The 25,932-nt window shown below is 33.4% G+C and overlaps 1 protein-coding gene across 15 annotated transcripts in view; it reads right to left on the bottom strand.

The window, feature by feature from the left end:
* The window catches only part of LOC126741664 (voltage-dependent calcium channel type A subunit alpha-1), a 771,245-nt gene that overhangs the window by 254,183 nt on the left and 491,130 nt on the right, over positions 1-25,932 (bottom strand). For all 15 annotated transcript variants that reach the window (XM_050448203.1, XM_050448189.1, XM_050448197.1 and 12 more), the window contains 3 exons: positions 14,191-14,334; positions 11,204-11,405; positions 5,890-6,054 (listed from right to left, as the gene is read on the bottom strand). In XM_050448203.1, coding sequence (XP_050304160.1) covers positions 5,890-6,054; positions 11,204-11,405; positions 14,191-14,334 — 511 coding nt within the window. The remainder of the gene's footprint in view (positions 1-5,889; positions 6,055-11,203; positions 11,406-14,190; positions 14,335-25,932) is intronic.

The raw sequence follows: 25,932 nt of genomic DNA, 5'->3' as shown, positions 1-25,932 counted from the left end.
CAGTTGAAAATGTACCAAATCGACGCGGACGTTGTATTTTATGCGACAGAAAAAAAAATCGTCCTACCCGATATTTTTGCAAAAAATGTAATGTAGCTGTATGCTTAGAGCATGCTATCACCATATGTCCAGATTGCTTTGAAACAGCTGAGTGGGAAAATTGACCTTTTAGTTTTAGGTTTTTTTAATCTCGTTTATTTTTTTTTTCTTATATAATTACTCGCCAATTATGTTAAAATAAAAAACAAACAGTTGAAATAAATGTTACTAACGTTAAAATGTATTTTTTATTCAAACAAAAAATATTTTTAGTTTTTAGCTACAAGTGGTTGCTGCGAACTCTGAATCCGCAGCGACCACTATTTTTTTGAAAATGGGCGCGACCGCTAGGTTAAAACGGATTACATTCATCGCTTCATAGCACTTCGTTTAAAAATGTTTTTACTTACCAATACTATGTTATTTTCTGACTACTAGTGTTCATTATTTATTTCATGTTCTTCTAGAATCAATGAAAATATCTGTGAAAGTTAATTTGATAAAATGTTATTTCCATAGTTTAAAATTATTAGTGTAGGTTCTTAAAATCATTTACACTATTGTTAAACGCGTAAAAATGATTTTCATTTATGAAGCTCAAAATCATTGCTTTGCAAGAACGGCAACCATATTTAACGAAAGACATCATGAAAGAAATGTTAGACACAAGTACATCGGTGAATTAGTAGCTATATTTGAGGAAACAGCGAGAAAACAGCCTCATGAGCCAAGACTGCTCAATGAGGCCGCTTAGATTAAGGTGAAGCTTCTTGGTGAAGTTGCTTTGACTCCCACTACCTCCCTTCGTAAAATTGCAGATCAAACTAGACTGTCGCGTGAGTCAGTCAGGAAAGCATTGAAGCTTCACAAATTTCATCCATACAAACTTCCAATTACTCAAGAATTAGGGCATAATGACCCAGATCGACGTATTGAATTTTGCGAAATTACGACGGACAAGATTATTACTCAGCCCATGTTAATAATAAAGAGTATCTGTTTTAGTGACGAATGCACTTTTTACTTAAATGGCAAAGTCAATAGACAAACCTGTCGTTATTGGAGCGACTTCAATCCTCATATTATTAGAGAGGAACATACGCAATAGCGTCAAAAATTAAATGTTTGGGCGGGTATATTAGGCAATAGCATCATCGGTCCCTTCGGTCTACATCAATGGAACACTGAATTGTAAAATTTATGCAGAAATGTTAGACACACTATAGAACCTCTTATAGTTCGTGAAATGGAAAACAGTTTGAATACTGGCTGTGCTTGTGCTTGGAGAAGAATAGAACCCGTTTTGAACAATTCATAAAGTAGTAAATTTAAGGTTTCCAGGATTTCATTATTATTTATTATTTTATTTTTTAAGGAGTTACATTATTTAAATGTACATAAAATATATTTCACTCATTTGTAAGGTTAACCCATATTTTACCAGGGCATGAAAAAACATAGCAATATTTATTATGTACTAAAATAGGTTAGAAAAGAAGATTATGACACAAAAAAACAGTTACATTCAAAAACCATAAAAAAAGAGTATGTTGCGTTTTCGCATCATTGGCTAAATATATGAACAAAAAAAACGTAATTTTACTTTTTATGGTAACGCTCAAAACAATCGGTATGGAGGGGCACGTTGCATTTTTTACATAAAAAAATCGTTTGACTACTACATATTTTGCATCTACGTCTGGGGTCGAGCGATTTACTGATAATATGACCGATATTATCATATCTTTCCTCAAGAACTGCCCTAGGGGTAGTAATAGATGTACGCATGGAAGATTCAGTTTTTATTAGGCAAAGAGCAATGTACGATTTAAAGTCTAGTTGACTAATATTTTTGTCACTGACAATGTTATAAACCTTCCAACAATTGACTAAAGTGCTATCTATAGTGTTAACGAACAAAGGCCACCACTACTTTTTTCCAGATATCCCTATTCTATAATTGGCTATTCCGTTATCATGGAGATCTAGTCCCCCCATGAATTTGTTGTACATCTTGATAACATTAGGTTGCTGAATAGAATTGTCTTTTTTTGCTTTACGGTCATACCTTTTAGCTCTGTATAATGGTTCGTCATTGTAATGGTTACTTATTACTGTGACCACTGAATTATCGTTCCATCTAACTAATAAGACCCCACTGACAGTGTCATGTGCGGAAATGTAGTAGCCGCGTTTTTATTTAGAAACACTTTTGGTCCCTTCTAAAGGACAGCGGAGGGTTCTGTTTTCCCTTATAGTTCCGCTCGCAAAATAATAATTATCGGTAAGATATGAAAATATTTGAAACGAAGAAAAATAATTATCAAAAAATACTTGATGCTTCATTGAATCATTCACTATAGACAATAAATCAATAACAACTTGCCCACCCATACCTAATACAGATTTTTGTTTATCTGGATTTGCTCCTGCGTACTCCTGCGTATGGAATAAACTGATATAAATAACCGTCTGACGAACAAATACACCATAATTTAAAACCAAATCTAACGAGTTTACCCCTAATAATAATAAACATTTTGCAGGAGTGCCTGCCAAAGAAAGGAACCATTTGTTCGTTAATGGACAGACAGTGTGAAAATATACCAAACTGCAACATTTTCTGATTTATGAGATCAAAAAATGGCCTAAGCTTACAAAACTTGTCATTTTTATCTAATTATGCGTTATCTGACAAATTGAGGTTTTTTTTATATTGTAAAATTTATTTCGACTCATACATTTTTTCACAATCTCTATCCCCTTGTCTTCATCAGTTGACCAATATAGTTGTGTTTGTGGTAGTTTATGATAACCTGTAAATATTAACAGTCCTATAAACTTCGTAATTTATATTTATCCAACTCAAAATCATGTCGATTATTGTCTTTTGCATATTTTTCCGAAAATTTTACAATAAGATTTAATACTGGTCATCAAAGAAAAAAAAGAAAATGTCTAAAGGTGACTTTCCGTGGAGTAAATCTACCAATTTCTCAAGCGCAGGGCCTTCATTCGAAATAGGCTGGAACATCATAGGAATTGAACCCTTTTTCCATTTTGGTTCCCTACTTTGAAATTGGCTGGTGTTAGACCTTTCGATTTTCCGTTTCTTTTTTGCCAAACTCTCATCATCAGACGAATCCCAGTTAAATTAATTATCTTGTCTTATCTGTAATTCAAATGTGCCCGCTATGTCCACATCATTTTGGCTGTTTTTTTCGTTTACAGCAATAACATCGTCATCTATATTTTCTTCGTCAGTCAAGCTATGTGGTTCTGGAAGAATATATACAGCATCAATTTCAACTAAAATAACTTCCGTCTACATAACAGGCCTAACAAAATACTTAGTAGAGCTTACCAACATCTCCGGAATGTTCTGCTTCCAATTCATCTACTACTTCATATAAAGCACTCTCCAGCTCTTTTTGCGTAAGAAATTTAGGCATGTTTTTCGAAAATACACATACACTTAGCACCGATTAAAATTCAATATTACTAAAAACTTTCTTACACACAAACCTAAACCGCAATATCTCTAGCTGATACCGTTGGCAACTCAAGCGCTATTTCGACCAAAATACAGATAACGTATTAATTTGGAGTCAAGTATTTTGGAATTTGTAACATTTTTTTGTTGTCAGTAAAAAAAGGTAAATACACACATGTATTAGCAATACGATTCAGCTAAACAAATCTCGCCTGTATTATGCTTACCAATAATAAACAATAATATTCGAAAGTATGTTTAGGCATTAAAATTTTGCTTGAATTGGAATAAAAATTTAAAAATCAAAACACTGGTTTATTTATTGAGTGTATTAAAAATATTTTTAATTCAACCTTAGTAAATACTATAGTAACGTTAGATATTTCAATTTTTATTTTGTTTATATTATAAAAAATTAATATGACTGTTGCGTTTTCGCATCATGGGTAAAAAATGGGTTAAGTCAGGATTTTCAAAAAAAAAAGTGAATTTAGTTTATGTAGAATTTTATAAAGAACACAAAAATCATAAAAGAATCGTAGAGGTTCACATTTAAAATTTTAGCGGTAGGTGCACTGGGGGTCAGGGGGTTGAAAGTAATACGACAACAAATTCTTCAAAAATGGTTCCCCTTGATATGTAAATTGACGTGTTTCACTTAATTTTCATACTATCATTGGTAGAGGCAATATTACATGCTGTTCGTTTTCAAGTTGTCACCCAATATGTGGAGGTCGACAAACATCACTATAAAAGACGAATCAGATTGGAATTCTGCTTTAATTGTATCAGTTAGTTTTGTCATAACCTCCATCTGTATGAAAGAAAAGAAGTTACTTTCCTATCTAACTGGCAAACTTATCCTATTATCTGCCTGTAGGTCTTTTAGAAACTTGTGATGACCAGACAAATTTCCTGACTTTGAATTGCGTGACTATAATTGCACGTATCCAAGCATTTTGTTCTATGTACGAGTATATGCTTGCAGCCGAAGAGATCAAATAAAGCTTTTATCGCTCCCATTTTTTTCCTGACAAGCAAGCCTTTTTAATAATGCTAACTTTTGCTAAACTGTTATTTCCTTTTGTAATTTCTTTTATTGTTTTTGTTGGCTAAACAAAATTACCTTCTGATAGGCTTTTTAATAATTTGGTAGCATCACCAGATAATAAGTTTTTAGAACCCCATATTTTACCAAGGAAATGTCAACAGGCTCATACTGCTAAAGCAATAATAGAACTCTTGAGGACATCTTTTTACAACTCTGACTAAGGCGGAGGTCTCATGAACATCAATGGAACTAGTTAATACTGATTTAATCCATTGTGGCTAAGAATAAAGAAGGCTCTTGATAGCCCAGTGAATTTAAGCCGCAGACAAAAATAATAGAAAATTACAAAAAAGAGAAAATTACGGATACAAACAACATAGAAGAAGTATAGAGGCAATACTGCAAAAAACTGTTTTCTACTGATAAAGCCGAAAAATATAGCTTACTAAAAATTGATGAGGTAGAAAAAAAGTCCCCAATCTTAAAAGCTAAAGTAGAAAAAACCATAAGCCTTACAAATCATCTGGTGATAATGACATATTCACCGAAACAATCAAAGCTATGGGTGAAATTAGTGTTGATGCAATTTGCGAATATATATACCTGATTAAAAGCACTTTTTTAAAGAAACAACAATATACGATCAAATATCAAATAATTCTAAATTAAAAGTTTGATTTCTAAGCCCACTACACTACCAACTCAGTTGATTTGAGGCATCATGGATTTAGAGGTTAAAAATAATAAAAAGTGATATAATATTGTTGGAAACCTACCAAATTATTATAAGAGATTTTGTTTACTAAAAAATAGAGGATAAAAGAGCTGTTTGAAAATTTTATATTGCTTTAAGTATTTTTTAATTAGTAAATCATTAAGAGTGCCTGGACGTAGCCAGTTGGCAGATCTCCAACGTCTAAGCTAGTGATTGGTTAAATATCAAAACCTAAAAATTACATAAATTAGTAAGTAAGTTTTAAAATAAAACTTAACACAATATCTAAATCATCAATAGAAAACTACGAAAAAATTGAATATAATAAAACTTGAAAACTGATAGAATCTCCTTAGTAAACTAGTTAAAAGACAAAATCAATTAAAACTGTAATGAGTAAGAACACTGTAACATCAAAATATTATTTGCATAACCTAATAGAATATGTTAACCGTTTCGTCTATAAATATTAGTATGAATTGTTTTGTATGCATCTAACACAAGCTGCCGACTTTTTATATTAAAACCCTAATTTATCAACGAAATGAAATTACTTCTATTATGATGTAAAAGAATAAATGCAAAACTTACCTTCATCATAAGTAATAAAGTATTAAAAACAATAAGCATCATAATAAAATACTCAAATGGTGTTGACACGACTATCCGCCAGATTTTGTACTTTAAACTGCTTCTTTTGCTGGGCATGTACCGTTCCAGGGGCCTTGCCTGGATACAGAAGTCTATGCAGGATTTCTATGAATAAAATTTAATAATTATTATATAAATCATATAAAAATTTAAATAAAATGATTTATGATGGCTTCCAACAAAAATTTTGAACTCTTCAGGATATTTCGTAAAAGAAAGTAAAAAGTAAGCAAGCTAGCTTTCTGTTGTATATTTCTGCTTATTGTCTTTTTTAGGATCAGGCGGTCAGAACAACATTTTAAATTTACATGCCAAACGAAGACTAGCAAATAAGAAATATTCGATCTAAAGATCCAGTTCTAATTATATGTTATTTTAACTTTAAGATAGAATATATAAAAAACAATAATATTCAAATTGTAGGTGTAGGCTATGGTAAATATGGGTTAGGTATTAGAACCAGCCGAGGAGAACATCTAACAAATTTTGCAACCGAAAACGATATGGCCATTCTAAACATAATGCCCGCTGTTTTTTGATAAGGACCAGCTCAGACAGACAACACAAAACCAAATCTACTATAAGTTCATTAAAGATAGAAGAATACTTTACAAACGTAAACGCAAGACCAAGAATACAATGTGGATTCGATCATAAATTGTCATGGCCTTGTTTTAAGTTAAAACTAAAAAGGATCAAGCCTCAACAGACCCACAAAAGATTGAAGATTTTAAATCCAGAAATAATTAGAGTCATATATATATATATAGCCATAAAAGCCTTTGTAGAAAGAACTAGAATCGAAAAAGATCCTTAAGAAAAAGTACTAGTAGTATTTTTGTAGAGAGAAGGCGAATCAAATTTATCATACATGAGAACGAGAGAAAATATCAAAATGTTAAGGTTAATCAGAGAAATAAAAAGAGCAATTAAGGAGGAAAAAAATAATTATATAAATGGAGAATGCGAAGAACTAGAAAGGCATGCAAACTGTTCCCATAATCCCATAAGCTTTATAATAAGGTCCGATATCTAACCAGAGAATTTAAAGTAATTACACAAACAATAATGCGACTAAGATCCAAAAGAAATTTAGTGAATCACCTATTAGTATGCAAGAGATTAAAGTTAATTGGGAAGTTTTCCTGAAGAAATATGACATTCTTAAGTTGGCACATAAGGATGCTTAGAAGATTAGGAGTACATGAAGAAATACCTACACTTAGATCTCAAGTATGTTGAGCTAAATAAACCAAGTGAGTCACAAAGTAGTTTATTCAGTGAAGCAGAACCTGCCACGTAAGCAAAAATTTATCTTGCTAAATATCCAATTTAAAGTTTGCGATATCGTTTTGGTCACGATTGCTCCTAGGCCCAGACATTAATCCAGGAGACAAGATCCACTACTTACTGCAGGTCACTGAGAGTTTTCCAGCAGTAGGGGAAAATGAGGAGCAAATTGTAGGTTTTTTAATTTCTAGGTTTGGTCGTGAAGACCTACAATTTGAAGTATACCTATATAATAGAATTGCTTAAGTTGATTTCAAATAATGTAATATCAGTTAGTAAGTTATAGCTGCTTTATATGTTAAATTAAAAACTCAAATGCGTGCATTAGAGGATATTTTACGCGTTGGGCAACGTTCGCCGCGTAGTTCAGATTTTACATCCCCACAAGGTAATTTGGAGGGAAATCAGGAACATCCAGAAATGGAAGTTAAATTAAAAAGTTTAATGTCATTTTTACAGAATAAGGTCGAGAATGACCAGAGAATAAAATTAGCTTCTGAGGTGTTTGGTATAGAGATCACATCGAAGCTTAGAGTACAGTTCTATAGTAGTGTGCCCATAGCAGCAGGTCTAATAAATGTTAAACAAGAGTGTATTTTTTATGAAGGTTTTCATGAATTTTCTAATGGTTTTAAAGGATAATAGTTTTTATTTGAGAAAAAAAAGTCAATTTTGTGTGAAAATATTCTTGTCTTATTTGTTTGAGGCTAGAAAATCAAGCTTGACGATGTAGAGTTCGTGTAAAATATGTCGTTTGCAGTAAGCAGCATTTTTCTTTCATGTGTCCTAGTTTAGAATTAAATGCAGGGGCTTAATGGTAGAGTTTTGTTAAGGGCATTGATTGACACGGGTTGTCAGAGGTCATTCACTTTACAGACTACAGCAGGATCCTCTTACATTGTCTTTTTGTGGGTTCGTTAGCAGAGCAGCTTGATCATTGTTATAATATTACTAATTGAGTAAGGGCAATTTCATCTTAGTCAAGAAGTTTTTAGACCAGCCAGTCATATGTCCTTATATTATCCCAGTGTTTTATCGCTACTGGATTAGGAAGCTAAACTCAAAGGTTATAGAGTTATCTAATCAGCTTAGTAATCTGAATGATAGTTATAAAATTAATATGTTGATAAGTTCAGATATAGCGGATATTCTTTTTACTGATAGAAAACAAATGTTATCTTGTGGTTTAGTGGCAGCCGCAGTCTTTCTGGGTTGGACCTTAATTGGTAGTGTTCCTGTCTCTAAAGATATCACACTTTTTCCTAGGGACGTAAGTTTACCTCAACTGTGGGATATGGATGTTATAGGTATCAGAGATCCAGTTGAGAAGAAGTCACAAAAAGAAATGGCCTTGGCTACAAAAGTGAACTTCTTAGATACTATAAAAATGAATAGTGACGGTAGATATGAAGTTCGATTGCCATAATTAAAAGGTCATCCTCTTTTTCCAACTTTGTACCGGGTTGCTAAATCTAGATTGCAAGGTACTGTGAGAAAATGAAAAGAGAGCACTTTGGTCGCATAATTATAGCAAAATTTTTGAGGAATAGTTAAGTTACCATATATTTTAGGAGGTGTTCATAGTCACTTTGTTGGCACCCAAAATTATTTTCAAAAACTTGATTGGCATAAGATTATCGCCTCTTGTAGTATAGATAGAATTAAGTGGTATTTTAATCCGCCGTCTACTAGTTGGTGGGGCGAGCTTTCGGAGCGAACGGTGGAAGTTTTAAAGCCAATTTTTCGTAAATCCTTGGCCCAGCTTGTCTAAACTAGGAGGATTTGATTACATTACTTTGCGACTGTGAGTTAGTTTGATATCAATCATCGACCTTTTACGTATGTTTCGAGTGATGTTGATCTTGTTCCTTTGACACCTATGATATTATTCTCGAGGGAGATTATAAGCTGTGGCGTTCCGGATGTTGACATTGTCGATTCTGAAGCATTACGTAAGAGCACGACTCAACCAGGAGCTTTGAAATGATCTTAGATTGAGATTTAAAACTGAATACTTGGGACAGCTAGGGTCTTGGAGCTCTACGAAACCTAGCAGGCAGATTTCTATAGGAGAAGTAGTTTTTGTGCAAAATGATTTAGGCAAGCGGATCCAGTTGCCATTGAGACGAATATTCGTAGATGTTTTCCGGATGAATGACTTTCGTAAAGGTGCAGTGAAATGTCTGGAACCTGTTGGCAATTTTAAAATATTTATATATTAGTTGGATAAGTCCACGGATTAAATGTAGAGATGTCAACTCATTAGGTTTTTAAGGCATATGAGCCATTCAGCGGAAAAGTGGTCTAACTCCCTTAAAGTAGAAATTTAGAAAATTGATATTTTGCATCTGGATGAATTAAAAAATCACAGTAACATATTCTTTACTTTTTTGTAGATATTTACAATAACCCTGTACTAAAATTTTATATGGTAAACATTTTTACTGATTGCGCCCATTAATTACATTTTTGCCGCCCAATATCATTCTTCCAGTAAGTTTTTTTCAAAAACTTGGAGAGTTATATCACTTTTCCTCGTAAAAGTTAACCAAATTTCACAAAACTGATGAACCAAAGAAAAATAATAGCTGTAGTATGTTTAAAATAATATCTATTACTGATAAAAGTGTTCAAAAAATAAAGAGCTTGAAAAGCAAAACATTACTACTACTTATCTTACATACTAAACTTACAATAAGGAGAGTAAGAACAAGTTATTAAACAAATTAATCTGCATCAGAATCGGATAATGGACCACTGTCAACAGCATCTTCTTTTGTCAGTAAGTCCAGGAAGAACTGACGCTGAATCGGGGGAATCCACTGAAGAAGTTCTATCATATCTTTTTTCTTAGCTACAGTAACTGATCTACACACTACGTGCCATAACACTAAAAAAAACCTGACTAAGCAAGAAAAAGCGAGTTTAATAGGACCTGGTGGCGCGACATCGGAACAGCGTGGTGCCTTGACTTATACCACTATTCCAGCGAACGAATCCATTATGTTGAGAGGAATAACGTTCGGAAGCTCTTATCTTAGCTAAGTTAAAATTTTGACTTATATCAGTTTTCGACTGAATTTATTAGTCCAGTAGAAATATAATTAATGGTATAACTCAAAAATTAAAAAATATTGACATATACCACTTTTCCTCTGAGCGGCTCATATGAGTGTCTGGGTATATGAGTACCTTTTTATGTTAAAGCGTAATTCAGGTGGGAGGATATTAACTCCATCGACTGTTTCTGTGTTGGTTTGGGAATCGACTTCCAGATCTGGCGGTGATGGCGAGAATACTCATAAATAGAGAACACTAATAAATCATATCTATGAAACGTGTTATTTGTGAATAAAAGCGGTTTTAAGGTAAATTTAGACTCGGTATTAGAACTTCAAACAGGGAGTTTGGTTTTTTGTGCAAGTGTATTTGCTCGAGTTTTTAAATCTGTACAAGATAGGGAATAAAGAGAGTAAAAAAGTAATCGAGTCCTTTTATTACACGAACCAGCGATTGCAGAAGTTAAGACAAGTAGTTTTAATGGATGCAACAGTCACGATGGAAAAACTGATAATCGAAAACGGAGTTGAAGAAGAAAGACCCATGCGAAGATCTTTAAGCCGATGGGTGGATCAAACAAAAATACTGATTAATCAAGGATTACACGAAGCGGATCAACAAATCAAGGACCAAGAAGGAGAGAAGGGAATTATAAAAGAAATATAAGAATTTGATGGTGTCACTACATCTTATTAGGACTAGGGAGGGGGAGTCAGGAAACCTTAACACACGAAATCAGTTCCAAAGAGTCTAAAGAGAATTATGGTCGGCGGATGTTTCCATTTTTTTTTTACTTTCTTTACTTGCAAAATATCACGAAGAGCTTCTTCTTTAATAATTTTTATAGATTTTTGTAATTTCTTAAAGTTAAACTCTAAGAAATATCTGTGCATGTATACTTTACCTGGTTCTTATCTATTTCTCCACTCTGCAACTCAGCCTCGCCTTGTTCTTGAAAGGTGATGATAATTAAGGCAACGAAGATGTTAACGAAGAAGAATGGAAACACAACGAAATATACAATGTAGAAAATGGACATTTCTATTCTAAAGTTTTGGATTGGCCCTTGGTCGCTATAAGTGGCAGCCATGGAATTTTGCAGTACTCTAGAAAATAATTATAAAGAATTAAAATAAGAAGTAAAGCTTTAATAAATAGATGAATTACGTAAACATTATTACGGATTCTTATCATATTTCGTTTAAGTATGGTATATTGTATACTATTTAAAGACGTCTACAAAATACGCTTAATATAATGAGCTTCTAAACGAATATACATACCATCAACAAACCGTTGAATTTTTAGTTATAGAAAACTCTCAGATCTACAGGGTGTTAAAAATGAAACAAAAGTTTTTTTTTGATAACTTAACTACTATTTTATGCATCAGGAGGCTTTTTTAAACGTACAAGAAAAAATAATTTTTGCAGTGGCGTTCTTAAGGGGTTTATGGTAAATATTATTAAAAACAGTACGCCACTGCTTTGGGCTGCTTACTATTTGTCAGTGTATATTCATTGTTGTACTTGGACTTAAAATAATTTGTGTCTTTCTTACTACAATTTATTTATAAATAGACAAATCTATTTTTCATTTAATTTTCTACAGGATGTTATAACAGGGTGCAATTGTACAGATTAGTTCATCGATTTCCTCAATTGTGGATTGGAAGAGGAGATGCCGTTATTTGGTCTGCAAGTTTTTTTTACGGAAATACACTGGCACAAAAAGGCAAATTCAATACTGTAGTGCCAATGCTACGAAGGTCTCTATGGATATTTTTCTCAGAGTTCTGCAAGTTGTGATGTTTGCGAAAGACTATATATATCTTTTATAAGACGTATGACCCTCCTTTGAATGAAATCAATTAGCTTAAAAGTATGGTTGGGTGCAGAGCTTCATATGTAAGAGCAATACTCACAACATGGACGAATTTGAGCCTTATAAAACGTTAAAGGTTGTACTTTTCATTTTAAAGCTAGCTTCAAGTTTTTGAGAAGTTTAATTTTAGCCATTTTAGCTATTCCTGCTGCATAAGTATGCCAAAACATATTACTTTCAACCTCCACACCTAACAAGCGAACTGGTAAAGACAACGGCAAAGTAAGCCTGCACATAATAAGGCTTTGGGCGGCAGAGGTAGGCTTCTTTGTAAATACAGCAGCCTGAGTCTTAGCTGCGTTTAACTCAATCAGATAGCCCTCACCCCACTCCAAAAGTATGTTAAGGTCAGCATTAATAGTTGCTACCTGGTAATGCCTATAGTACACTGTCTCGGCTGAACTTAAACGAAGATAAAAATGTTATCAGCAAAGCTGTAAATTGGATTAGAAGTTTTGTCAAGAAGATCGTTGATATATAGTAGAAAGACAGTAGGGGATAAGATGTATCCCTGAGAGACACTAGCGTTAATTTCATTTGAGAAACTTTAAGGTGTGTTCATCAACAACAACCTGGATGGATCGGTTATTAAGGAAACTTCCAAGCTAAGCAAGTTGGTGGTAAATTATAAGAATACAGTCTGTTTCAGAGGTTTTCATTCTGGACCCTATCGAATGCCTTTGAAATATCCAGTGATATTGCACAAGATTCACCATATTTCTCAATATCTTTGGTTCAAATATGCGTGACATAGGCCAATAGGTCTCCAGTAGATCTGTGCTTTCGAAAACCATATTGACGGTCGCTAGCAATGTTGGTGAACTTCACATCTTTCAAAATTTGCTGGCTGACATTTGGGTGCATCCGATCTTAATTTTTTTTTCTTGGTAACTCTATACAACCTTTGGTGGGTTCTCTATTGGTCCAGGTCCATCATAATCTCCTTCCAGTCATATGTCTGCATTGTCTCTGGGTCTTTTAAAATGTTGTCCCTCCATGTTATTTTCGGCCGCCCCAGCGGTTTCTTCCTTGCTAAAATTCCTTCTTCTACCTTGAGCAGTCGGTCATTAGATGGTATTTGCGCATGTCCAGCCTATCTCAGATGCTAGAATTTTATTGATTTTCCTTATGGGATGTTGTTTGGATTCTTGACGGGGCCGAATATTCTTTTCAGGATTTTTCTTTCAGCCCGCTTTTGTACAAGCTCATTGTGTTTCATAAGGGTCCACGTCTCACAGGCATATCAAGTGATCGGTTTGATTACAACCTAATACACCCTCAGTTTTGACACTCTGGATACCGTTCTGGACTGCATGGAAAAGTAACACCTATTGCCACATACGTGCTTTAATCTTTTCGTTTATGTCGTTGTCTGAGCATATCGTGGCTCCAAGGTACTTAAACTGTTTGACCCATTTAAAGTTACAGATCTCAGTCATTAAATATTTTGTTCCTGGTTGGTTATCAGGTAATGCGCATGTATTATTTTACTGTATTTACTCGATTTCTTCTTTGATCTTAATATCCCAGATTTCTTTTCTTTAGGATTATCTGAAAACTTTGAGCTGAAGCTGTACAAGCCAATAAGACTAAGTGATCCACAGAAAATAATTCGAAGGATTCCAATGTGATATAAAAGTTTAAAATTGTTTGCCTGGCAGCTTACGCATTATACAGTCATTCATTGACCAAGACACTTACGATTTCTGTATTCAACATCTTATATTTTTAATACTAAAATGAAAAATAAGCATGACCTGTCCTTCGAATCTGAGACAAAATGATCATTTAAATACACTTTCTAATATTTAACAAGAATCTAAGGACATATCGACATGCTCTCCGTTACTCCCAGTATTAAGAATTTCATTTAATTGCGATATTTAATAAAAAAATGATTAATATAAATGTTTTATCTTTAAAGTTGATTAAAAGTATAAAAGATTTACCCTTTAAAGTTGACTCTAACTGTTTAATAAATATCATGTAAAGTGAGATAAGACTTACTGGGGCCATCCTTCTCCAGTCTGTACAGCAAATAATGTTAACATCGCCATGCCGACGTCGTCGTAGTGGAATTTTTGTTTTAACCAAACGCGCTCCTCTACCCTTGGAACGTCACTATCGTCTTCGTAAACAAAAAATTGCCCTCTAAAAAGAAATTTATTTGTTAAAAGCCTATCCTAAGGAAAATAATGTTGGCTTTATTTATCTAACATATCTTAAATATATAAAAAATTAAACTTATATTGACCAGTGAAGTCAACCGAGACTGCTCTGTATGCTTTGGTTGAAAAGTTCTGGTTGCTGTGGGTGTCGCATTAATTAAAAAAGAAGTTGCTTTAGCTTTAGAAGGTTTTTTTCAAGAAAATTATCGAATGGAGATCAGAGCAGTAGCAGACGTTCACAAGAAAGCTGCCTATTTTCAAAGCTGTGGTTTCTTCTAAGACAAAATACATTCAGACTATTCAAATATAGAAACAGAGCTAATGATCAATCTTGATAACATATAGCTCAAAGATAGGAAAAACCTTGATGGCTATAAGGTATGTAAGCCTTTGCAATTAAGACAGAAAGTTTATTATTTTGAAAAGAATAAGTTGAACGTAAAACAAATACATCAGAGAGGCCGAGGTAAATAAATCCTTAAGCATCATCACCAAACCTAACATCCTGCCCTGGCTCTATACTGCTGTTATCGGGCCTAAGCACTTACGGCTCGTTGGTAAGATGGAGGCAGTAAAAACGGTGATAATACTATCGAATCTACTAATTCTATTAAGGTTAGAATATCTTCATAATAGGAGAAATTAAATGTACTACTGATTGTAGCACTGAACATCCTTCTGGGGTTTCCACGCTTCCTCTATTAATTTAAAAGAAGGCTTCAGAATTTTACAAAGAAAGAGGTTTATGATCATCTACCCTGGGAGAGGAACACAGTTTTATAGCCAACGTGGTAGTAAAGATTCTGATTTCAAAGCAGTCGAGTCCAGGCATCAACATTTACCTTCTTTACAGTAGGAATACCAAGCAAAGAAAAATAGCTCAAAGTAAAATGCCAGCGTTGACATAAGCTGGTAAACCGATGGCTCATATAGAACTGTATCAAGAGCCGAAGCGATATCAAATGAGCTGAAGATCTGTTATCTAGAGCTGTGATTACTTGGTTGCTTACTCGGTACAGAAGAGTTATAGCGGATCTGATTGCAGTCATAAGAAAAAAGTGTGAAGTCAATCGACAACTACATTTTAGGAGTGGTGTGCCGCTGGTTATAATCTCCTTAATAGATGATTACCATATTATAGGCGAGTGCGAAGGGTGAGCTAAGCTAATAAGAATAATTAATTTGGAATCTGCATTTCTAGCAGAGGAAGAAGTAGATAACATTATCTGAGAAAGCCGGCGTTCTTATTCAAAGATAAAAATAGATATTCAGTTTAAAAGAAATATATATTTGGACAAGATATGCTTGATTATTAACATGATATTATACAGGGGGGTGAAGTCTAGATTGATACAAAGCCAACCGAACTGCTAACCTCATCTGCTTGAGTGGTGACAAGCTTTTGTCATCCAGTGAAGAACCGTTAAAATAAGAGCTGAGCAACTTCAATATTAAGCAATTTGTTAGCGTGTTAAAGTAAAGGCCAAAATTCCTGTTTATGTTATGAAATGAACACAGAAAGCGCAAGGCCTTTATGTTACCGGCAACCCACATTTCTACAAACAAGTAGAACGAGAGCGCAGGTAAAGGGGTGTTAAGGATCCCCAAAGTGGATCAGGATACCGAAAGAGACCAAGGCTGTAAATAATCACCTATCATATCAGAACCCTAGCAACGACTTATAAATAAGGAGAAACTTAAATTACCCTACAAACGCAGGCTAAAGAAGTAATCGAAAAATTCTACTAGACCGTAATTATAGATGTTAATGCTAAAATTGGGGCAAAAGCAAGATAATTGTAAAACTTCACTGGGAGATCATGGGTTTGGAATAAGAAACAACAGAGGACAGTCACTGGTTAACTTCATGCAATAAAACAACTTATATGCGATTAACAGCTTCTTTCAAAAGGCTCATTAGAGAAAATGGATAACAATGAGCCTATCTCAGGGCTAGCCTGTGTCCATTTACAATTATAATTTACATTAACGAATAACAAATTTTAGTCATGGCAAGGTGATGTCATCTTTCTCAAATTATTCATTAACCTTTTGGAATACATTTTTAAGCGTGCTAAGACAAAAACTTTGATATTAACATTAATGGCGAGAGATGAGCTATCTTCGCTTATTAAGTGCAGACAAATTCAATAATGTTAAAGAAACTGGAACTAGCATCCAAAGCAGTTGAGTTGAATATCAACATCAGCAAGACCAAGTTCATGACAAATTTAAATAGCAGTGAACATCTTAAATATTGAGCAAATATGGTCCTATAACTACCTGTGTCCCCGAAAAATGATTGAGAAAAGACAATCGAACTTGTAAAATCGGGAGAAGAGTAGTTCTTACCTAAGCAGCCTTTGGAAACTAATAGCTCTAGATTTCAAAAGAGTAGGGTCTATAACAAGTGTATGTTAACATATGGAGCGGAAATCCCGACTCTCATACAGCAAACGACAAACAAAATAAGGGTGACATAGAGAATCATGGACAGAGTTATGTCGCGGCTCTCTTTGAAAAATAGGATTCCGAATGCGGAGGTCAGATGCAAAAGTAGAGCTACGAATGACATGGTAAGAATATCGAATCCTAAATAGATCTGGGTATGCTATGTGGCTAGAATAAACGATGGCATATGGACGACAAAAGTAACCGAATGGAGACCTAGACATCTTTGCACTTTGCATTTGAGGCAGACCGCTCACTAGATGATTAGACGATCTGAAGTATGTTACAGGAATTGGATGCATGCAGCACGGGATAGAGAGAAATGCAAATATTTACGGGAGGCTTATGTTTACCAGTAGGTGATTAAATGGCTGTTTGATGATCATGATGATAAAGGGAGTTCACTATTTCAAATAAGTCAGTAACATAAGTGTATGGCTATGGCAAATCTTTTACGGAGGGTAGTTTCTCTTTTAGATAGATACGAGTGGTAAAACATGTTTTTAGATATTACATTTAATTCATGAAGGTAATTATTACTTTTTACTATGCTGCAGATATCGAAAATATCCTTGACGTAGTTTTTAAATTCTTTTTTTGGCATAGGATATTGCTTTTTTTTTTGTTTTGTCATCATCTTTCATTTCCCTACTTGGGAAGAAAAAGATCATAAAATGCTTAATATGGACTAAAAACAGTCCCAAAATTTAAAAATTAATACTCTCTTTAAAAGCGTAATATTTAGTAGAGAAAACAGATTATAATAAAATTAAATTATAGTAATAATAGGAAATTCCATTTACACCAAAGGGACATTTGCGTTGGTCATCAAAGGGAGGATGTTCCAAAAATACGTTGACGTTAAAGACGAACAAGATTAATTTTTAAGTAAGGAATCATCTAGATCAAGCCTTTTGGATTTTTTGTGTTATGATACTTTGATAATGCCATGATTTTGTCATAATCTATAAGATAAGATCTCTAGAATTTGCTGTATATTTTATAAGCTAAACTTGCCTTTTACTTATGAAAGATCCAATTGCTTGTAAAATCAAAATTGGACTTTAATCTTTAAGAGATCTCAGGACTGGGTTTTGGATAGGACGTAAAGTTCCTTTGGTAGAAGGACTTAGATAAATAACTAATAAAGTTTCTGTAAGCTACTTCGAAAGGTGCTCTGAGCCCTTGGTTTTAGATCATAAATGAAAAATACTAAAAGATTTAAATCTAATTTAATTTCAGAAATTTATATTAATAGGTATGACTAATTAAGAATAATTTCTCTATCTGCATACGTGGATTATAATTGATATCTGTGAGAAAATGTAAAACCTATTAGGATTATACGCGGAAGTTAATTAGACATTATTGGGTAATTGTTTAATTAGTTTAAGTAGATGAGGGTGAAAGTTAAATTATAAATAAGTTTTCTGCAAAATAGGACTTAGGTATAGAGCTTCTAGATAAAAAAAAGAATGTGGTGAACCTTATCGAATACATTTTTATTTTTAAAATGTTTAGTTTAAGGAAAATCATGCAGGACTAAATCAAGGCCTTTTTTAAGTCTTCAATTTGGTTTAATAAGCAGTGGAAGGTTTCCACTAATGTTCTAATAGGTGATGCAGGTGTTTATGTCCAATATATTGAACATATGACATTAAATTATTAGTTTACAAGATCTCTAAGAATAATTAGCACCAATGACTTCATCAAAAATATTTCAAAGATGTGAGAACTATCTATGATAGCATAGCTTAGTAAACTAAATTTAAAAAGGATATCAAGATTCACGAAAAATCTGTACCGGCATCAAAATGCAAAAGCAAAGGTTGGAAATGAAGTAACAAGCGATTAAATTTTAAAAATAAGTGAGACAGAGTTTTTTTAATTAACCTTTTCTCGGAGGCTTTTTTTAAGAAATAAGAAGTACTTGAGGATGCAGAGATTGGGATCAGAGTGATTGACACTTAATAATATTCGATATGCTGATGACGCAGTTTTCACTGCATAAATTACATAACTCGTCAGCATAGTAGGCCAACATAGTAAAGCCATGTGGTTAAATATAAATAGCAAGAAAACTATATTCATGGTAATAAGAAGGGATGAAAACGCTTTTACACTTCTCTAACTTTTCACTAACTTTTGATGGAAAATCAATAGAATGTGTGAAAGGTTTTACATATCTTCGAACATGGCTATCGAAAAAGTATACATCAAACGCTATATAGAACAGGCTCGCGCAGCATTTATAAAACTGTAAAAGATATTTACGTGCACGGATTTTGATCGGGAGCTTAGGTTGACATTCGTAGACTGTTACATCTGGCCGGTTATTCTCTAAGGAGCTGAGGGTTGAACTCTTAAAACAAATGTGATTAGCAAATTAGAAGCATTTAAAATGCGGGTGCATCACAGAATTCTCAAGTTTAAGAATGATAAACAAAGCCACTCGTCATTCGTTGTTCGACACTATTAAAAAAATAAAAACAGCTTATGAAAAATACAACTTCCTACAATTAATTATCGAAGGCAGATGAAGAATTGGGACAAAGAAGATATTATAGCTTCTATATGTAAGACAATAGATAAGTTTACATAAGACTTCAAAATATGTGGTCAAATTAGTTTCATTATTCTTGGATTTCTTGAACAAAACAAAGATTGTCCCATGGTTGCACCTTTGGTGTAATACTAATACTTTTCCCCATATATTGACCCCCATTCATAGTTAAAAAGAGCCGAATTTTCTGATTTCAAATATATATAGTTTAACTATGTTTTATTAAACCGTTTCGGAAATATCGGGCTCCAAACTTTAAAAAAATTATATATTGAAGATCTTGGTAAGCGCTGCATTGTTATTGTTTGGCGTTTTTTTTTTAAGATAAATGAATTGAGTAGAAACAATAAAAACAGAAGATTTATTATTACTAAGGTGATATTTAGCATCTTTTTGTTGACAAGGATGCATTATTTTAACAATTGTTAAAGTTTAATTTAGACGTAATTATAACTATAACTGCTCTATATGATCACCACCATTATCAATACAGTTTATATAATCCTGCTCAATTTTGTGTATTGTATTCCTTATAAATTGTCTATGATTTTGATTGATATCATCTATCGCGGTAATAATTTTTCTGCGGAGCTCCTCGACATTTTTAGTTCTCTGTTCGTAAACTTTATTTTGCAGGTAACCCCACAGAAATGAATCAAGAGGTGTCAGGTCTGGACTGTTTGGTGGCCAACGAATTGGCCCAGTTCGTCCAATCCACATGTTATATCCTTCATTTAAAAATCTCAAAACAGGTAACACATTATGCGGTGGGGCACCATCTTGATGCCAAACTATTTGCTCGTATTGCCTTATGGGTAGATCTTCAAGTTTAGCTTCAATTTGATAAGTAAGCATGTCAAGGTATCTCTCTCCCGTCATGTTGCCGTTATAAAAAATAGGTCCTATGACCTGGTCATTTAAAATTCCACACCATACATGTAGAGATTGCCGTCCTTGAAACTTAATTTCCCTTGTTATTCGGGGGTTTGTTCTTGACCAAAAGCGAACATTTTTTCGATTGTAAATGCCCGCGGTTGTGAAGGTGCACTCGTCGGTCCACAATTTTTTTTAAGAAAAGTTATTATCTTCTTCTTTTAGCACTAGCATCTCTTGACAAAATTCCATCCGTTTATTTCTTTGCTCTACACTTAAAGTTTGAACAGGTAATATTCTATAAGCAAAATATTTATACTTTTTTAAAGTTGAATAAATTTTTTTGGCCGATCGATCAAAGTAAATTCTGGCATCTTCTATGGAATTATTTGGGTGTTCTAAAAAGAAATTCAACATTTTTGAAGGGCAATTTGAGGGAGACAAAGGCCCGAACATGATAGCGTAGATCTAAATGTATTCAAAAATTAGTAAAAACTTACCTACCTTCGAAATATAGCAAAATATGTAATTCTTCTTCTGGATCGACAAGAACTGTCCGAGGTTTTCTTCGTAGAGTTTTTCTGATGCAAAATGCTCGTTCTATATTTTTAAACGTATTTTTTGCCGGAATGGCACGTAAAGGAAAGGTCCGACGATATTCCTCTCTGGCGGCATTTGCGTTATTATTATTTTTATAAAATATACGGACGATGTCACATTTTTCTTCATCACTGTACGGCATTTTTTAATATTTATGGGTCAACAAACAAGAAATGACAATGTCATCTGAATGATTTGTTTTTTAATAAATGTCAAACAATAACAATGCAGAGCCTACCAAGATCTAAAATATACTATTTTTTTAAAGTTTGGAGCCCGATATTTCCGAAACGGTTTGATAAAACATAGTTAAACTATATATTATTGAAATCAGAAAATTCGGCTCTTTTTAACTATAGAAGTCATATACAGGGTGTTCCATAAGAAAAAACTGATCATCTGTCAAAATTTGACGTTCCTAAACGAAAAAAAAAAATTTTGACATCGGATTCAAAAATTTAAAATAAAACCCTAAAAGTTTTGTATTAATTTTTTTTTTTAACTTTTCGCATTACCCCTGTAGGGGGGGGGTCAATATATGGGGAAAGTCCCTGTACAGGGTGGCCAAATAAGCGAGGTAAGCGGCTGTATCTCAGGACCTGTACATCTGGCAACAATGGAATTTTTGTTATTATTATAAACGTGGCTGTGAGAAAATTCTGGAAATTATTTTTAAGTTCCGTATTTCACCGCAAGAAGGCGCAACTAAAAATTAAATAAAAGAAACGTCTGTTTCTCCGAAAACTTAAGTATTAACTTATACTTTTGATATTATTTTTAGTAAGCCTAGATAATTTGCTATAATTTTGGTTTTATGAATCATTGACGTACGAACGATAGTAGGGGTGGGGGAAGCTATTGAAAGTGGAATCATGTAATGTGGAATCATAAATGTAATCAAAATCAGTGTAAATTCTAAACCACTTATTCGATTTAAGCGATTGAAAATTTATTTGCAGGATGAATGTAGCTGCTTTAAAAGTCTGATCTCATCGCTACCCTATAGTTCTTAATAAAACCGCCAGAGGGCGCAATTTGTAACAATTCCAGTTTTTTTTATTTTGCTCCAAAAATTCAAATCGAATGGTAGATTTTTGACATCATATTTAAAAAGTAGATAAAATTTGCAAAAATACTGTGAAAACCGCACGATGATATCTTTGCTTGTTTAAAAGTTATAGCGAATTAAAGTCTTTTACGCACCGAGTCCAAGCTTATATTAATATAACTGATGAGGTTGGACAGGGGTGATGCAATGATTTTAATACAGCTTGATTACTCTAAAGCATTTGATATGCTAAATCATGAACTTTTGATTAATATTTTACATTATTTCGGTTTTAATACTACAGCTACTAAATTAATTTTATCTTTTTTAACTGATAGAATACAACGAGTTTTAATTGGAGAAGATAAGTCTAGGGTGGCAAGAGTAAGGTCTGGCGTCCCACAGGGTAGCATTCTGGGTCCTTTGTTGTATAGCATTTTTACGTCGGCTTTTATGGATAAATTGCAATTCTGTAAATACCATCTCTACGCCGACGACACACAATTATATTTGTCATTTAATGCTAGTAATATTGAAAGAGCTAATTTTTGTTTGAATGCTGACCTTGCCCTAGTAAATAGAGTCTCGATAGATCATTCTCTTAAATTGAATCCAGCCAAGAGCGTGGTAATGTTATTTTGTGGTGATAATAGCAGAAGGGCGGTTTTGGATCATGTCCAGCTAATTCTTAATGGAGAACTTATCCCTTTTCATGTCTCAACTAAAACTCTAGGCCTAATCATAGACGTCAAGCTAAAGTTCACAGATCACATTACAAGTTGTCTTAAGAAAGGATTTTCAATGCTAAAAAAACTTTACAAGCATAGATCTTATTTGTCAAAAGAAACAAAAAAAATTTTATGCGACTCATTAATTCTATCCCATTTTAATTATGCAGATACAGTATATGGACCATTTTTAGACTGCGCTAACTCTGCAAGAATTCAAAAATTACAGAACTCGTGCATAAGGTTTATTTATGGAATTAGACGTAGGGAAAGGGTATCACATAAATTAGTCGATCTTAAATGGCTTAATATGTTAAATCGCCGAGAGTTGCACTCCATATGTTTTTTTTATAAAATAATAAAATTTAAAGCACCACCATATCTCTATAATAAGCTCAGATACCGTACTGACGTTCACAATATAAATATTCGTAGACATGACCTTTTGTCTATACCTTTACATAAGAAAGAAATCTTTAAAAAGTCATTTTCTTACAATATTGTGTCCAAAATTAATAAATACAAAATTTGGGATTTTTCTAAATCTACATCGGCTTTTAAAAAATCGGCTTTTAAAAATGGTTCTTTCATCTAAACAAAATAATATTTAATGCATTGAAATAATTTATGTTATTTCTTTTTAATACTGACATCAGTATATCAGTCAGTAAATCAGTCGCCCTGGTTTTGCTCTCTTTTGTGTCGGGATTCCGTGTTTGGATCTGGCGCGCGTTTGGAAATATAAATTTTTATATGTATATTTTTCTCTACTATAAGAGTCTACAACAGAAATATAGTTAATATACCTGTACCCCTCGTTCCTCCTTTCCTGCCTCCTATTAGTAAATAATAAGTAAGCTAGGATAATTTAGATTTCTTTTCTTTTCGGTTAGTTATGGATGTAGGGTATGCATGCTACTCGTACAGTTTATAATGCGGTTCGCGATATTTTTTTTAAAATTATAAGTGTAATATTTAAGGTCTTAACAGCTCCTTCTTCTGAGGGTAGCTGAAACATGACCTTTATTTCCTCTTTACAGATACATGTTGAATTAATATACACTGATGGATTTCTTTTTCTTTGTATTTATATTCTAAACTTATTTATATCTATGTGAGCATATGTAATATCTTATGAGGAAATATAAACAGTCTATTATTATTATTATTATTATTATATACCGCCATCTAGCGCTCGGCCTTAGAATGGAATGTCTAGTTAACGTATAGTAGGCGGCAAAAACAAAAGAAACTTTTAAAAAGGATTGTATGGAAACGTCAAATATTTATTAGACGGCCAGTTTAAATCTGTTTTCAATTATCTTTGCTCGATTTTTCTCTTGCTTGATTTTTTGTAAAATGCCTTTAACAAATAATGAAGCTGTGGATTTGATTGCGGTTTTCTTTGAGTGCTTTCAAAATGCAGCAATAGCTAAAAGACAGTATGCCCTTCGCTATCCAGATCGCCGTCATTATGGCAGAAGAATTTTTCCATGGTTGGTACAGCGACTACGCGATACTGGGAGTTTTAGGCTCAAATTTAGAAGGCGTCGCTCTACTGGAAGAACTGAAGAAAACATTATTAATGTGTTGGCCTACGTAGAGTTTAATAGGCATATTGGAACTCGTGCGTTATCTTTAGATTTGGGAATAGCTCGAACTACTGTTAAAAATATACTTAAAGACCACAGGTAATACATCTTTTTAATATAATTTTCTTCTCGAATATAGGCATTTCTTTTTATTTTAAGGCTACACCCTTTTCATATAATCCTACACCAAGCTCTAAACGAACATGATTTTGAGCGCCGAATTGATTTTTGCCAATGGATACTAGCAATGATTCGCGAAAACAGGGTTTTTTTATCACGGATTCTGTGGACCAATGAAGCCACTTTTTGTAGCGATGGGGAAGTCAACAGGCATAATATGCATTATTGGTCGGTTGAAAATCCTCGTTGGATGCGAGAAGTCCAGCACCAAGGCCGCTGGAGTGTAAACGTGTGGTGTGGCATTATCGGAATGAAAATTATTGGTCCTTATTTTTTTGATGGCACATTATCCGGTAATGTTTTTTTTACAATTTTTAACAAATTCCTTGCCTATTTTAATGGAAGATTTGATATTGGAAGTAAGACGGACCATGTATTTCCAATTGGACGGGTGCCCAGCACATTTTTCCCGTTTGGTGCGGCATCATATAAATAATTACTTTCAAGGGCGCTGGATCGGAAGGGGGAGTCTATATCCTTGGCCGGCCAGGTCACCCGACTTAACATGCCTAGACTTTTACTTATGGGGTCGTTTAAAAGATATTGAGTACCAAACTCCACCTACAACAAGACAGAATATGGAAAACAGAATCCGTGGTGCAATAAATGAAATATCAGCTGCTGAAATCGAAACAGCATTTTTATCCACCCAAAAAAGGTTGGAAGCTTGTTTGGAATGTGATGGAAAGCAGTTTGAACACCTATCGAGGCATTAAATATTAAATATGTTTGGGTTTAAAATCGGTTCTTTTCAGGATCATAATTTAAATATAAAAAGAAATTCGTTAATAAAACTATTCGCCTTAAGAAAGTCACATAAACTTCCAGTCATTCTGTGATACATAGGTATTATTAATTTATAATTTATCAATCAATTATTACTTTCATAATTTATTAACTATAACAACATCAACAAATTACAAACGATTAAGGAATATAACTTTATCAGCTATAAGAAAAGAGAAAAAAAATTACCTGAGTTTGTTGTGCAATAGAAATAACCCTCGTCAACTTTGGAATGCTGTTCGTGATCTGAATGTAAGATCGGGCCTGTATAATATGATTCCTAAACCACTATTGAATCCAGAAGATATTAAAAAATTTTTCGCCCCATTTCTTCAAAATGTATCATGTTGTGACGAAAAGAGTGATTTCTATGAAAGCAATAAATTTAATGAGAACTTTAATTTTACTTTTAGATTGGCAAAAGTTTCTGATATTAATAATATCTTAAATAACATAAAAACAAATGCAAGTGGTGTAGATGGAGTCTCTCCTTTAATGGTAAAATATTGTAGTCCTTTCATTGATAAATATATCACGCACATAATAAATTGCTGCTTGGAAATAAATTATTTTCCTAATCAATGGAAAGTATCTATTGCCAAGCCTTTGCCCAAGGTTCTTAACCCCACTGACTTTAACGACCTTCGACTTATAAGTTTGTTGCCAACTCTATCAAAGATATTTGAAAGATTTCTTTATAACCAAATGTATAATTATTTTATTTCAAATAATATTATTCCCAGCAGTCAATGTGGGTTTA

This window comes from Anthonomus grandis, chromosome 10 (genome assembly GCF_022605725.1).
Source record: "Anthonomus grandis grandis chromosome 10, icAntGran1.3, whole genome shotgun sequence".
Taxonomy (NCBI): Eukaryota; Metazoa; Arthropoda; class Insecta; order Coleoptera; family Curculionidae; genus Anthonomus; species Anthonomus grandis.
The sequence above is the reverse complement of the archived record's forward strand: the minus strand, read 5'-3'. Positions and strand labels throughout refer to the sequence as shown.